We start from the raw sequence: 14,082 nt of genomic DNA, 5'->3' as shown, positions 1-14,082 counted from the left end.
GTATGCCCTGCGTTCTTTCACCCAGTGTATAAAGGAAAATGCACCTGATTTTGACTTAGTTTTCTTTTTGACCTTTCAGCATCGCAGAGGAAGTAGACTGATATTAACAATAATTAATAATAATGTGCCTCATGAAATAAAGATCCGAAAGGAATTTCAGTAAAAATTTCCTGCATCTCATGCCAAGAGGGAAACACCAGAATCAAGTGTTCCGCGTGACTGAAGACACCCCCTCATCCAAGAATGCGAAGCACATCCAATAAAATAGCTGGATTATAACTATTCTTTCTTTCGGGGCCGTGGGGCGGGAGCAGGGGCGAGAGGTGCTGCTGGTACCCGGCTGCTTTTCCTCGGGGGAAGGATGGCGCACGCTGGGAGAACAGGGTATGATAACCGGGAGATAGTGATGAAGTACATCCACTATAAGCTGTCGCAGAGGGGCTACGAGTGGGATGCCGGCGACGCGGGCGCCGCGCCCCCGGGGGCCGCCCCCGCGCCGGGCATCTTCTCCTCCCAGCCCGGGCGCACCCCCGCGCCCGCCAGGACCTCGCCGCCCCCGCCCCCCGCCGCCCTCGCCGCCGCTGCCGCCGCGGGCCCTGCGCTCAGCCCCGTGCCACCTGTGGTCCACCTGACCCTGCGCCAGGCCGGCGACGACTTCTCCCGTCGCTACCGCCGCGACTTCGCGGAGATGTCCAGCCAGCTGCACCTGACGCCCTTCACCGCGAGGGGACGCTTTGCCACGGTGGTGGAGGAGCTCTTCAGGGATGGGGTGAACTGGGGGAGGATTGTGGCCTTCTTTGAGTTCGGTGGGGTCATGTGTGTGGAGAGCGTCAACCGGGAGATGTCGCCCCTGGTGGACAACATCGCCCTATGGATGACTGAGTACCTGAACCGGCACTTGCACACCTGGATCCAGGACAACGGAGGCTGGGTAGGTGCACGTCTGCTTGAGTGTGCGTCTGGGCCGGACGTTGCCAGTCGGGGGGCTGAGAATCCGTGGTTGGAGTGTGGGTGGGCTCCTGGGCCAAGGGCAGGCTGATGAGCCAGGGAAATAAAATCAGGGTGCCTGCTTCCCTCACCCTGCCCCCGCCCCCCATGAAGGTCCAGCTGCCAGACCTATTGTTGATGATTCCTACTGGCCCAAAGTGTTTTCCTTGCTTGCCAGCCGTGGAGGGTTAAAGATCCAGCATTTGCTATCCAGTGGGATCTCGGGATAAATGGTATACTTTCTGGGTTTCTTAGACTGGGGGGTCCAGAAATCCTCCTCCCACCCCCAACCGCGCCACAGCTCATTAGCTAGACTCCAGGCTGGGTTGGCAATCCGCGTGTTAGACAAGTTCCCCTGGGAATTTATTTGCACTACAATTTGGGAACTACCCAGTTAGAAGAACAGACTCCACCAGAGGACCAAGGGCATGCCTTTTCTGACTCACTTGGTAAGATCTACTCTAAGAGGAAATCCAGCGTTGCTCGCTTTCCCTGGATAACCTAGATGTGTTTGTAAAGAGGTAAGTTGGCTTTTGGAAAGTGCACAAACTCCATCCTGTGGCGTGTGCCACATGGTTCCCAGTGGGCATGACTGAGTGTCTTGAAGAACATTGGGCCATGGATACTTTATCTCATCAGTGACATAATTTGTTCTGGTTGCATACTTTGCATTCTATTTCTGTACTAGGTGTATGACTTTAAAGTTTACTGTAATTTTAGTATCTTTTACTTTTCGCCACCTAGAGTCCACATCATTTGGTGGTCTCTGCAGGAAAAACTTGCATCTACAGTATCCGTAGAATGCGTAGACACATTAATTCTCAGCTGTGGATGCTGTCATGCTTTGAGGTTAGTTGTACTGATCGATGCCTGTAGCTTCGAAGAACGTCTGTGCGGTGATTTTTTTTTTTTTTTCTGGTGCTAGATAGAACTTCCATCACGTTATTATAAAGGTATCGTTTTGTACGATTCTTTGGGGGAGGGGGTCCAGGTCCTAAGACTGAAGAATTGTAATTGAGATCGGCATCTTATATGTAAAATTACCAATTTATGGAAAAGTAAAAGAGAAATCTTGTCTGAAGTTTTTTCAGACTTTTTGTTTTAAGGTGAAGAATTCTTTCTGAAAAAGGATGCAATGCAGTCCTTCCTTGTATTGTCTCTAGGGAGAATTACTGATGTTCTTATTTTATAGGACCTAACAGGACCACAAAGCCTAAAAATGATTACAAATGGATTCAATTTCAAGAAGCACATTACATATTTTACTACAGTTTACAAGCGTGCTAGTATTAAGGCCAAGAAAAAAGAGAAAAAGCCAAGAAAGTAGATGGCTGACATGAAAATCTGATCCTATTTGATCAAAGTTGACAAAATTCTGATGCCACTTTCAGTGGTTTAAAAGGAAAATATCCCCATTTAAATTTCTGACAATTAAAATGCTCCTTGTGAATTGTCTTTTCAAGATCCTATATTGTCAGATCTTTAGTAATTCTGGAAGAATTTACTAAAGGGTAAAAGGATATTTTTGTTAAAAGTTTGGTTAAGTAGGTGGTTTTATTTTTAACCACCGTAACCAAAAAGGTAGAGAGTTCCAGACTCCCAAAAGAATCTTTTTAAAACCAGCATAAAACTTAAGTTGACAGTTCATATTTTTATGAAAAAAAAATTTCAAAATTTTCTTTCTAGTTGAAAGAAATCCAAGGTGGTAACTCTCATCTGTTAAGAAATTTAATGAAAAGCGAGGCAACAGACATGCTTCTGATAGAAATTAAGATAGAACCGTGGCCTTTGTTTTGTTGCATTTTACTATGTTAACATCTCATGCAGTTGAGTTTACCTTTTAAGTAAAGGCTCACTTTTAACTCCTTTCGAAATAGAGTCTTCATAGTAGAGCCTGTCTCTCTGGTCAACAGGTATTTGAGATTGATAAACGTCGAGGCTGTATTTTATGATGCCAAACCACAATGACATACCGTAGAACATGATTAAAAAAAAGTTTTTTTGACAAAACCTTTCAGAGTAAACATAAATCATACAGAGGCACAAATAGCTGATGGTAAAATGTGTCGTTTTCAGAACAACATGTTGATGGATGACTGTATAGGAAAACAAAGGAATTTGGCCAAAAAAAGCAGGTATCAGGAAATGTAATAAGTGGATACTTTAGAATCAGAGTGGTAGTATTTGAGAGTTACAAATGCTTTACCTATCCTTTCAAATGGGCATGACTAATTAAATGTCTGGTTTAGGCATATGGCAAACAGACAGATTCTCCACACCCCCCCGAAATTTGCACCAATCAGAGTTGCGCCCTTAATACTGTATTGTGTCTTACAGTGTTACGTACTCAGAATACCCATTGTCAAATGTCAGAAGAGAGCTAGTACATTCTTCCGACTTTTGACAATGACTTGTGTGGCTTCTAGGACTCAGTGGATCAGACTGCACGTAGAATAATGGGCATTTCGGATCTGAAGTCACTTTTTGTCTTTGCTGCTATTGATGCAAAATCAGCCTTCTGAGGTTAAGGAAAACTGTTTGTATTCTGCGTTCCATAGCTTGGAGAAAGTGTCTTGGGAGGAGAGGCATCTGAGACATAGCCCCAGAAGCTTACAAATTAAATAAAGACTAAAGAAGAAATTGGGTTAAAACAGAGTGTAGCTTTATTCCTAAGTTTGAATAAGACATTGTGCGAGAAGCAGGACAGAGGGAGTGCAAGGCACCATTAGTTCTAGGAAATGTCTGAGACCCCGCTACTCCAAGTGGGGTTCACAGACCATCACCTGGGAGCTTCTTAGAGATGCAGCTTCTCAGGTTCCACCCCATAGCCAATGAGTCTGAACCTGTGGTTCTCGCGAGATCCGCGTTGTCAAATGCACATAAAAATTAGAGATGTTGACTATTATCTACCATTGGTTCCTGGGGCCATCTTTTAGGAAGAATGACAGTGTGGGATGGATCTTCCACTGTCCCATTCCAGCAGCCTCCCGGGTTTCTAGTATTACCTAGAACACTGAGTATTCCCAGATGTCCACTAGTGTGATCTGATCCTTGGATGAGATACCCTGGAATGAAAGAAAGGAGATTAATTATCATAAGCTCCCATCTTCTCAAGACTGTTTTTCATGGTAGCTATACAGTTTGCATTGGCATTACTGATCCCAATAAAATAAGTGACAATAAGTAAAGTAAAATACAATAAGTAAAAATAAGTAAGCCCTTCTATTCCAATTAAAGGCAGGGGATTTCTCTCTTTTGATAGCTCCATTAGTTATTATTTTAACCCTAGTAACATGGTTTGAGTTCTGTGGATGCGTTGACTAAGATTGCTTCAAGCCGAAGGGGCTCTTGGAGGGGAAGTGTCGAGATAAGGGCACTTTGACCATGAGTGAGGTTGATAGCTCCCTCCAGGCCGAGGACATTCAGCTTCATGTCTCATAAGAGAGTGAGGTGTGGGCTACTAAAAGAAAGAGAAGGCTTAAATGGGAGATTAGCTTCATTCTGTTGATGAGATGGTGGCGTGACTTTTCTTTTTCCTTTTTTTTTTTTTTTTTTGGTCTTTTAGTCTTGGTGGTTTAGGAAGACAGGAACTTACTTCTCCACATCCAGTAGAGGTTAGCTTCCTTTTTATTAGTTGGTCGGCAAGCAGTTTCTATCTTCTGTTGGCAGTCCAGATCCACCAAAACACTTAACTAGAAAGCAGTGCCATTCTCATGCCAGTGTAGGAAATAAGTGAAAAAGCATTATTTTCCTGGCAGCCAAGTATCAGCTGCTTATGGCCAATTTTGGCAGCGAAATGTTAGGGATTAAAAATAGTCTGAAGATGGTCCAGTCTTAAGATATTTAATGATGAACTTTCCTTGGGAAAGTGCATCTTTCTCCCTGCTAAGGACCACGTGACTCCCTGCAATAATTTATTCTGTAGGAAAAAAACTACATGGTCGCCCCTGGAGTTTGCAAGTCACGTGCTGTTGAGTGATTGTATTTGTGGACCTTTGTAAAATTTTATAGTTCCCTTAGTTCCCTTTTCTGTCATAGGGCTTTCCTTGCTGTTCAATGTCTGTTGCAAACATGGCTTTCTTTTGTGCGTCCTGTTACTTTCAGCTGTGCTTTCTAGTGAGAACTGATTGATCTTTTTAACAGTCCTTAATTGACCTGGTACATTTCAGGTTGTTTAAATGCACAGAATGCCAGGTAACAAAAGCCACAAGTTGTTGTTTTTAAAAGCAAACTCTCAGAGTTTTTCCTGAACCTTGTTTCTAGTCCTAGTTGGTTTTTTGGAGGAAGAGTAAACTCACTCAGAAAGCAGGTGTGTGGGTGCTGTGTATATGACTAGTGGTCCTGCTCAGCTGTCCCCATGCCCATTTTTGAGGTCGCTCATCGTGTCTTAGCAATAGTCACGCAAACCAGTATCTCAGCTCAAGTGCAATTGTGCTAGAAAAACAACACTGTCTTTGTCATGTACAAGTAGAAAGGTTCCCCCCCACCCCGCCCCGCCCTGAGATAGATTGTATTTGAGGTTCAAAGGTTCTGTTAAGCCTTTTTAAGGTAATCTAATATCATCACCTTATTCAGTCATAGCTGTAACCTTACAAGCTGGCCACCCCTTCCCCCAGCTACATACAGGAGACCACTCCATGAATTTATTTCACTAGGAAGCTTTTCTTTTTCATTTTTCTTGGTTTGATTCAAACAGTGTTAGTGCTTGACATAGAAAGAGAATTAACGATGAAAATCATCCAAGGACTGAGACAACTTTTTGACAGATGTGATTGCCAGTCTTCATGTACCTGGCCCTGGGTTAGGTTGGGGACACAGGAAAGACAGCTTTTACCCCTGCATTGGGTGACCTCATGGGCTAGTGTCATAGGTGTCTAAGTGAACTCATAGTTACACGCAACCCTATTAGCATGATCCTAGAGGCTCAGATGTAGAGAGAAAAAGAAAAAAAAACCCAAGTATGTATTATTTTGCATACACTTCTATCTTTGTCTAAAAAAGTTACTTCTAACCATATGGCGGTTCATGTGTGCATTAGTTCTGATTTAAATAGCAGGAGAAATCTAGGTAATTTAAAAAACACTGTACGTTACAAACACACACTTAAGAGAACTGAAAGGCCAGGGGAGTTCCCTTGTTAAATATTTACCCATTAAACACCCTTAATACACATTAAGAAGACTTAATAAACACCTGTCTTCAATTTTTAAGGTATTTCAGTAATTCTTTGTATTTAAAAGACAATCAAGGCTTTGAATAGGGTGATTAGACTAACTTAATTTGAAGAACTGCCTCTCTTAAATCATCCTTGTATGCAGAAAAATACAAGTTGATTTTGAACAGAACATGGCTCTTCCTTTGGCAGAGATTTAAAAAAAAAAAAGCTTTTGTTTTCTTTTGTTTTAGGTTATAGTACTGTTCCCTTTATTAAGAGGCTTCTCTTCCAAAATCTGTTTATAGAAATTTCTAGTCCATTGTAGCGTTTGTGGTCCCGAAAGGCAGGTCTTGTACTGTCTAACTGCTTGCACTCGTGGTCCTCCTTTAAGTGGAAGATTGTAAAACTTTTGAAATTACAACCAAGCCTTTTTCCTTCACCAATTTGTTCTGATATATGCTCCACTCCATAGTGCTGACACTGTTTCTCTGCTTTTTACTTGCCAGACAACAGAAGGACAGACAGCTGTCCTTCAGTAAGAATAATGATTGCATGACTGTTTCTAGCTCTTTCTCATGGGGACCCTGCCCCAGGACTGTCCCCTAGCTGCCCATCATCCCACCCCTGGGAAACCTCCAGGATGTAGCTCCTGTGCCTTCCTGGCACACACAGGGTAGGAGTCACCTGAAGCAAAGAATGTTCAGCCTGCATTCCAGCAAGAGGGATCTGAAGAGGGCTGTGGCCGGAGCTGGAGTATAACCTCGACTTCAGTCTTGCTGCCGGGAGCAGGGCAAGGCACAATTCTGTCCACAGAAGGTGACACTTTTTCCTCAAAGATGTTGAATTCCAGCCACTCTGGGGAGTGGGGGGGAGATAGAATCCTCCAGCAGAACTTTTGCTTGCTCGGGTCTCTGCAGTGTGAGATTAGAGGGGTTATTCCCTGGCCATAGAGAAGTTTTGACTAACTTAATTAAAATAGCTTCTACTCAAGACCACTTCCTCACCCGCCCCTTAAACGTGTTTGGAAAGGAACGTCCCTGCTATGCTGGGGTGACTCTTTGTAGCGATGTACTGAGAGCTACTTGGGTGATTTTTCTTGGGGGATTGACAGGATTCTGTGAGAAACTTCTCGACAGAATGGGGACCTCTCTTCTCCGTGACACACGGAACACGCACTTCCCTGGGAAACTGTTTGGAAAATCTGTGTTTTCATCCTGCTCCTTGTTTTGCCTTCAGAATGTCAGGGATAGAGCCATATTCCATTTTTAGTTAATAATCAGCTCATCGGCTCTCTGGGGCTTCAACATAATGAGTCAGAAGCTTATGACTGACCCCAGTCTCCTCTTTTCCTCTGCCTCCTGAAAACAACCCGAGGACCCACGACGTCAAGTGAAGCTTTAATATTTCAAGGGAGATTTTTCCATCGAGGCCAGTACAGCTTTCTCGTGACAGTTCCAATTACTGTATTTCTCTCTTTTTAACTATCTTTTCTTAAGCTGCGGAAGTATCGGGAGTTTGCGACTTTTAATGCTTGGAGCACCGAACAAAGGATCAGTGGTGCAGGCTGTCTCTTCTGGACTATCTCCACCGCTTCTGGGCAGAGGACGAAGATGGCTTTAGCGGGCAGCACCGTGAATGTTGTATCTGTGTAGTGACCCTGAAATTGAACTGCAGCCTGCTAGGCCACTTAGGTGCATTTGAATTTTCCAGGAGAATCTGGGACAGATACTTAGTCCTCTTCATTCACTCCCTATTTGCTGTATGTATTACCCTCTCGCAATTAGAATAGGAATAAAATTAACTGCAAATTATATGCTCAGCTTCAGAGATTAATATTTCATTCTACTAAAGGAAAAAAAAAAAGCAAGCCCATAAATGATGCCCTTTTGCACTTCTGAGTCTAAAATTTCAGGGCTTCCCCCTAGTCATTTCCCTTGTGAATTCCTGCTAGCATCTCTCTCCCTCTGTCTCTCTTTCATTTTAACACTGAATGCTTTTAGAGGTGGTTTTGAGTTTTTGTAATAACAAAATTGTAAGTATAGTGAGGCAGAGCCCCTTATTAAATATTAAAGTAACAGTATAAGAAGAAAAGAGTATGAAGAAGTCTTATCAGAACAAATGAGCAGTCGTTCACAGAATTTAACTCACGAAAGGCAGGGATGGAAATGAAAAGAGTAATGAAGCTCTTGTGATTTTGCATGATCATACACATTAATATTTTTTTTCATTGAAAACCCGTTAACTGAGGGTCTGCTATGTGCAAGGCTCTATGCCAGGTGTTTTAGTTGAGTAAAAAAGTGTGTAAGATCAACTTTGTCTTCAAGGAGCTTGCCTAAAAAGATGTAAGTTGCTGTAATCTTTGCCACTCTTTAATGGATGGAGAGATCGGGTCCAGCAGGAAGGGGACCTGGAGGAGTTTCATGCAGGAGGTGGTCAATAGAGGTACGGGGAGGAGGCATTTTAGATAACTGGACTGGAGAAGTCAGAGCAGACAGGAATGGATGAAGCCTAATGGGACAATATTGCAAACAGTAAAGAGTCTGACTTGGTTGGGACGCAGAGCTCCCTCATGAGATATGACTGGGTCCTAAGTTGAGACGTTTAAATAAATTTGGTGAAGTGTAAATAAACATGGTAGACATTAAAATGAGTATCAAAAGGGTTCTGAGGCAAGGCGGCGTGTGTGGGCTTGCTGAACATTGCTGGACAGTGAGAGACCGGGTAAGGGGTTTGAACCACGGTGGCAGAGTGGGGAACGGAACCGACGGCGCCAGAGGTGGGCGGCAGTGCTGAAGGGGAGGCAGAGGACTCACAACAGGTGGAAGAAGCAGAAGACTCAAGTCTGAAACCCGGCTCATTCAAAAAGTGTTATTGTCCTCAAGAGAAAGAGGAAAGATAAGAACAGTTGCTGTTTTGGGGGGGTAAATGTGATGAAGTTAATTTTGGACATTTTCAGCTTGAGTTTCCAGTAGGCTATCCAAGTGGAGATGCCCATTAGCAGTTAGCCTTGAGGATCTGGGGCTCAAGAGAGAATCTGGGGAAGGCTACGATATGCTATTTTCCCCCCAAGCCAGGTAGATTTCCCACTTCCTTCCTGCATTTCCAGAAGTGGTCCTAACTGCCCCTGCTGATTCTATACTGCTTTTCCCCAAAAGTCCTCTACAGACTTCTGTGGATTAGATGGAGGTGATTAATGTGGGGTTGGCTTTCCACTACCAGTTTACGTACTTAAACAGTAATTCAACTTGAGTCAAATTAATGTTGTCCCAATATCCTAATAATAATCCCCATTTGTGCAGATCTTATACAATCAAAGTGTTCTCCTTCATTGGGTACTTCATTATTTAGAAAAATATTTCTCCTATCCTATTTAACTGGCACCTAGCAGAGTAGATCATAAGTATGTACAGTAGCTGTTTATTGAATGAATGAATAAAAGATTATGGAAGAGGCCCTTTGAGCATCTAACTCATCCCAACCAACTAATGTTCTCCTACTTTCCTTAACTGTGGAGTGTGTCTGTGTTCCAAGTGTCCCCACGTCACAGATTTAATAGAAATGAGAAAAAGGAAAACACCTGTGGAGTATTTTGATTTCAACACTTATCACTGAATTGAAAAAGTCTGTCATTCATACTTGAAGAGAAGTCTCGATTTACATTAAATGTATTTTAAAATTTAAATAGAAAATAATCTACATTAAACATTCAACTTCAATAGAAGTCTTTAACGCTAATATTAGACACTAGGCTGTGGGTTGTCACCTTAGATCTGTTTATACAAAGAGGGCACAGAGCCTCTACATATGTGCTTAGCTACTCTTAGTCCCGTGGTTCCAATCTCAAGCCCAGGAGAAGCCTTAATGGCTGAGATTTTCATCTCCTTATCATTGAAGAAATCAGGGCTCGTCCAGGGTTCTCACAGTGGGTACAAGGTGGTTTCCTCCCTCCCCTAATTAGTGTCGTAGCTCCAATATAAAAGAACTACAGCATAGAAGTCACGGCGATAAATGAGCCCTTAGTTCTTCTCCCACACGAAAACAAGCCGCCCGTCGAAGGTGGCAGTCAGTCGAGCTCAGTGTTCCCAGAGGTGAGAGAGCCTAAGATTTGACCTCTCCAGACACAGACCAGCAAGAAGACCACCAGGGGCGTCCTGGATAAAAACCACTGGCCTGGCAGCTTTAGACTCAATGCTCTGTATTGCTTGAAGCCGGAATCACTGCCTCTCTGTGGTTTTAAGAACTGGAGGAATTTTGCATTTTAAGAACCCTCATCTCTTGGCACAAAGCAAACTCAAAGTGTTACTGCTCATCCTTTGTCATCTGTTTGAGAAAGATCGTATGATTTGTTTACTTGTAATGAAGCTTGACCATACTTCTCCAGGGGCTTTTTAAAAAGAAGGATGTGTCAGCTTGCAGATTTGTCCCCATGAATGAAACCACAAGCAAATTCTCTCTCCCTCCCCTCCCCCTCTCGTTTCTTTAGTGACCATCTGTGCATTACGTTACCATTGCCAGACCCTCTTCAAGTGGCTTATCTATGAGTGAATTCAGAAACTTCAAATTATAAAGGACACCCAGATAATTGGCCTGTTCTCCCAAGGATCTGTCCCCCGTGCTGCTGCCAGATTCCTTCTTAATGAACACATCGAGTGACAGTGGGATTCTTGAGCTTGTCCGCATCCGTGAGAAAATGAGCTTCCCTGCTTTGTAACAGCTTGTGGCTCGGGGAAAAAAAATGACAGCCATTGCACAAGTCTCCTTTGAAAGTCGTCTTCTTTCCCATAAATGATACTTTGAGAACACACTTAAGGGGTTATTAGTTTTCTATTTCATGCTTGGCCTGTGTGTGAGAATAACACCAGCTGTCACTGCAAATCAGTAGCTAAACACGCTTTGTCTGGTTAATGTGAACATTTAATATTTGGCTCAATTAAAAATTAACTGATGAAAGTACATGTCAAACGGAAACTGAAAATACCTTTGGAAGGAATATTGAAAGGGCATGGCCAATGAGGAAATTAGTGCTTTTAAAACGTGGGGACTTGGGGGAAACTTAATATGAGTCGAGACCCTTGCCTCTTCCTCAGGACCTCGCTACCTGTTTGACTCAGCACGGTACTGGAAAGGATGTCCTCATTCTGACGATGTAGGACCCAGCGGCATTTCTGTATTTTCTAGAGAATAACTAGGGTGTTTTGTTTTGTTCCGTTTTATGCTGAATGATACAATGAAAGCAAACGGAACAAGGGATCATTTATTCATTTGTTCCACTTTTTTTTTTTTTTTAAATGGAGCACGTGGTTAGGCCAGGCCCTGGGAAAGTGGGAGTGCTCCCAGTTTGTGGGGTGGAGATCATCACCCTGATGATGTGGAGCCTCGAGAGAGCCAGGAGAGAAGATCGACAACCACAGCAGTGGCACTTTAATTAGAGTCCAGGAAGTCTTCCCACCCAGGAGAGGGGGCTGGAGCCTGAAGGAGGAGCCGGAGCTAACCTAGAGGCGTGGGAAGGAGGAGCGAAGTGTGGCCAGCGGGAAGAACCTGGGGAACAAAGGTCAGGGACGCCAAGAGCCGGTGGCAGGCAGGCGGGCTGCTGGCCGGCGGGAGTCCAGCTGGGCTGGAGCGAGGGAGGCGAGCAAGGGGGCAGATCAGAGCCGGCAATGCGGGAGTGGCACCGGGGAAGGGTTTATTCTAGAAAGGTCCTACCTTGGGACGCCTGGGTGGCTCAGTTGGTTAAGCAGCTGCCTTCGGCTCAGGTCATGATCCCAGCGTCCTGGGATCGAGTCCCACATCGGGCTCCTTGCTCAGCAGGGAGCCTGCTTCTCCCTCTGCCTCTGCCTGCCATTCTGTCTGCCTGTGTTCACTCTCTCCCCCTCTCTCTCTCTATCTGATAAATAAATAAAATCTTTAAAAAGAAAAGAAAAGAAAAGAAAGGTCCTGCCTTGAATGAGACAGGGAGAAGCTGGCTCAGCAAATGAGCTGAAGACCTGTACCTGACCTGGACGAACGGTGGTAGGGACAGCAAGAAGCGGGTAGCTTTAAGCAATGATTAGGACTAGAACGGACTGATTTTTATTTAGGAAGATAGAGTGATGGACTGAATGCTTCAGAACATGGCCCATTTCTCCTTCAATTACAGTGCTCTTTTTCCATAATCATTTTGAAAAGAATATGGTCCTCGTCGTAGTAGATACATGAAAATATATGTTTTTCTTATTTCCCATTTGTTTCAGTTAACCCTGCCTGACTGGAAATTTTATTTTGTTAGGAGTCTCCTTGTAATAAATCGTCATTAATAACCAGTTAACAAAACTATATTTGAAGAAAGAAAGAATTCAGTTTTGAGAGGCAGTTTTCATAGAATCTTCCTCCACATGAAAAAAATCTCAAGAGTGGCATCTCACCTTGACGGAGGATTTTAAAGATTTTATTTATTTATTTGACTGAGATCACAAGTAGGCAGAGAGGCAGGCAGAGAAAGAGGGGAAGCAGGCTCCCTGCTGAGCAGAGAGCCTGATGCTTGGGCTCAATCCCAGGACCCTGGGATCATGACCTGAGCTGAAAGCAGCAGAGGCTTAACCCACTGAGCCACCCAGGTGCCCCTCGACCGAGGATTTTAAAGTTTCCAAGGGAATTTTGTGTCTGTTGGCCCCTTTGGTCTTCATGGCGACCCTAGACCAGGCAGGTGTTATAGTCCCACTTTCTCCGCCCACACCCTTTTTGTCCTCTCTTTGTTCCCATGCAAAGAGAAAGTTCTGGGGAGTTGCCGGGGAGCCAGAAAGGCCAGAGGAGCTGGTACTCGTTCCCAGACTCAGAGTCCAGTGGTTCTGTCCTTACACTGTGCTGCTTCTCAGGGTCTGTTTTCACAAGGACACCAGATTCCTCAACAGAAACTTAATCCAGTATATCTAATTTTGAAAAGTAGTATCCTCTGCTGCCTTTTACCTCAAAAAAAATGTCAAGGAAATTAAAATGTAGTCTTTTGTTTCAGGTTTCTCTCCCCCCTCCCCCTTTCGATTTGGCTTTTTGAAGGGGGCTTCATGTTTATGGGATGGGCAAAGGGACACCTGACCTCTTGCCTTGTGAGGCCCACACGTCCGCTCACGATGCTGCGGCTGTGCTTGGCGGCCAGGCAGGACTGAGCAGGCAACGCCTCCAAGGGGACAGTGGTGTGAGGGACAGAAGAGTTCTCGAAACTCAGCATGAGGGTTCTGGGACACAGCAGGGCAGGTAGAATTATATGAATGTAGACAATCACTTTGCTTGTTTGGCATCTAACCAGCAATCTGCGTTTTTGTTAACTCCTAAGATTAGCCTCTTTAGGTAAGCAACATAAACTTGGTGATGAAAGCGGTTTCTGAATTTAAAAAGCGGTGGAGCCTTCATCAGCAAGCTCCCGGAGCGTCTAAAGGGCACGTGGCTATGTTAGTTCAACCTCACTTATTCAGCAAATACTGAGAAGAGCGCTGGAGTTGTAGCAGAAGACGTGGCGGTCAAGAGCTGTCCCTCGACCCTCTCGTGAATCCTCCGTTGTGGAAGTTAGCACAGTAAGCAGGCAAATCATTCACCATATAAGGGACTGCAGTATAGCAGAAAGGGGACAGGCTGATAAGAGAGTGTCGATGGGCCTCATTAACTCTTGCGGGAGTCCTGGGGTTCCTCCAGTGGTACCGCAGATCACCCAGAGAGGGTCAATGGCAAAAAAACACAATGTTCTACTTTAGTATAACAGCCCGTGTGTCAGTTCAAGTGTGGGGTGGGGGTTGCATGCACAATAGAGACTTAGAGAAGACTTTCGTTTTTGGCCAAAATGTTTGGAACGTTTTCCCCCCCTTACCCCTACTGGTCTTTTCATTTCCCACATTTCTGTGTATCACAACGTTGTTCAATGGCTCCGGCCCCAAAAGCCAGGAGGAAGGAAGGAACTGATTTCACCCCACCAC

General features: G+C 44.3%; 1 protein-coding gene across 3 annotated transcripts in view; it reads left to right on the top strand.

Annotated features, from left to right (window-relative positions):
• The window catches only part of BCL2 (BCL2 apoptosis regulator), a 165,491-nt gene that overhangs the window by 1,018 nt on the left and 150,391 nt on the right, over nucleotides 1-14,082 (top strand). Inside the window, exons 2-3 of one of the 3 annotated variants that reach the window (XM_045065700.1) lie at nucleotides 80-931; nucleotides 10,626-11,894. In XM_045065700.1, coding sequence (XP_044921635.1) covers nucleotides 362-931; nucleotides 10,626-10,628 — 573 coding nt within the window. In that variant the 5' untranslated portion in view covers nucleotides 80-361 and the 3' untranslated portion in view covers nucleotides 10,629-11,894. Of the gene's footprint in view, nucleotides 1-79; nucleotides 932-7,638; nucleotides 7,954-10,625; nucleotides 11,895-14,082 lie in introns of those variants that run through there. The other 2 variants (XM_045065698.1, XM_045065699.1) reach the window with 2 other exon arrangements.

Source organism: Mustela putorius, unplaced genomic scaffold (genome assembly GCF_011764305.1).
Source record: "Mustela putorius furo isolate JIRA1106 unplaced genomic scaffold, ASM1176430v1.1 tig00003858_pilon_pilon_pilon, whole genome shotgun sequence".
Taxonomy (NCBI): Eukaryota; Metazoa; Chordata; class Mammalia; order Carnivora; family Mustelidae; genus Mustela; species Mustela putorius.
Note: the sequence above shows the minus strand (reverse complement) of the source record. Positions and strands in the feature narration are given on the sequence as shown.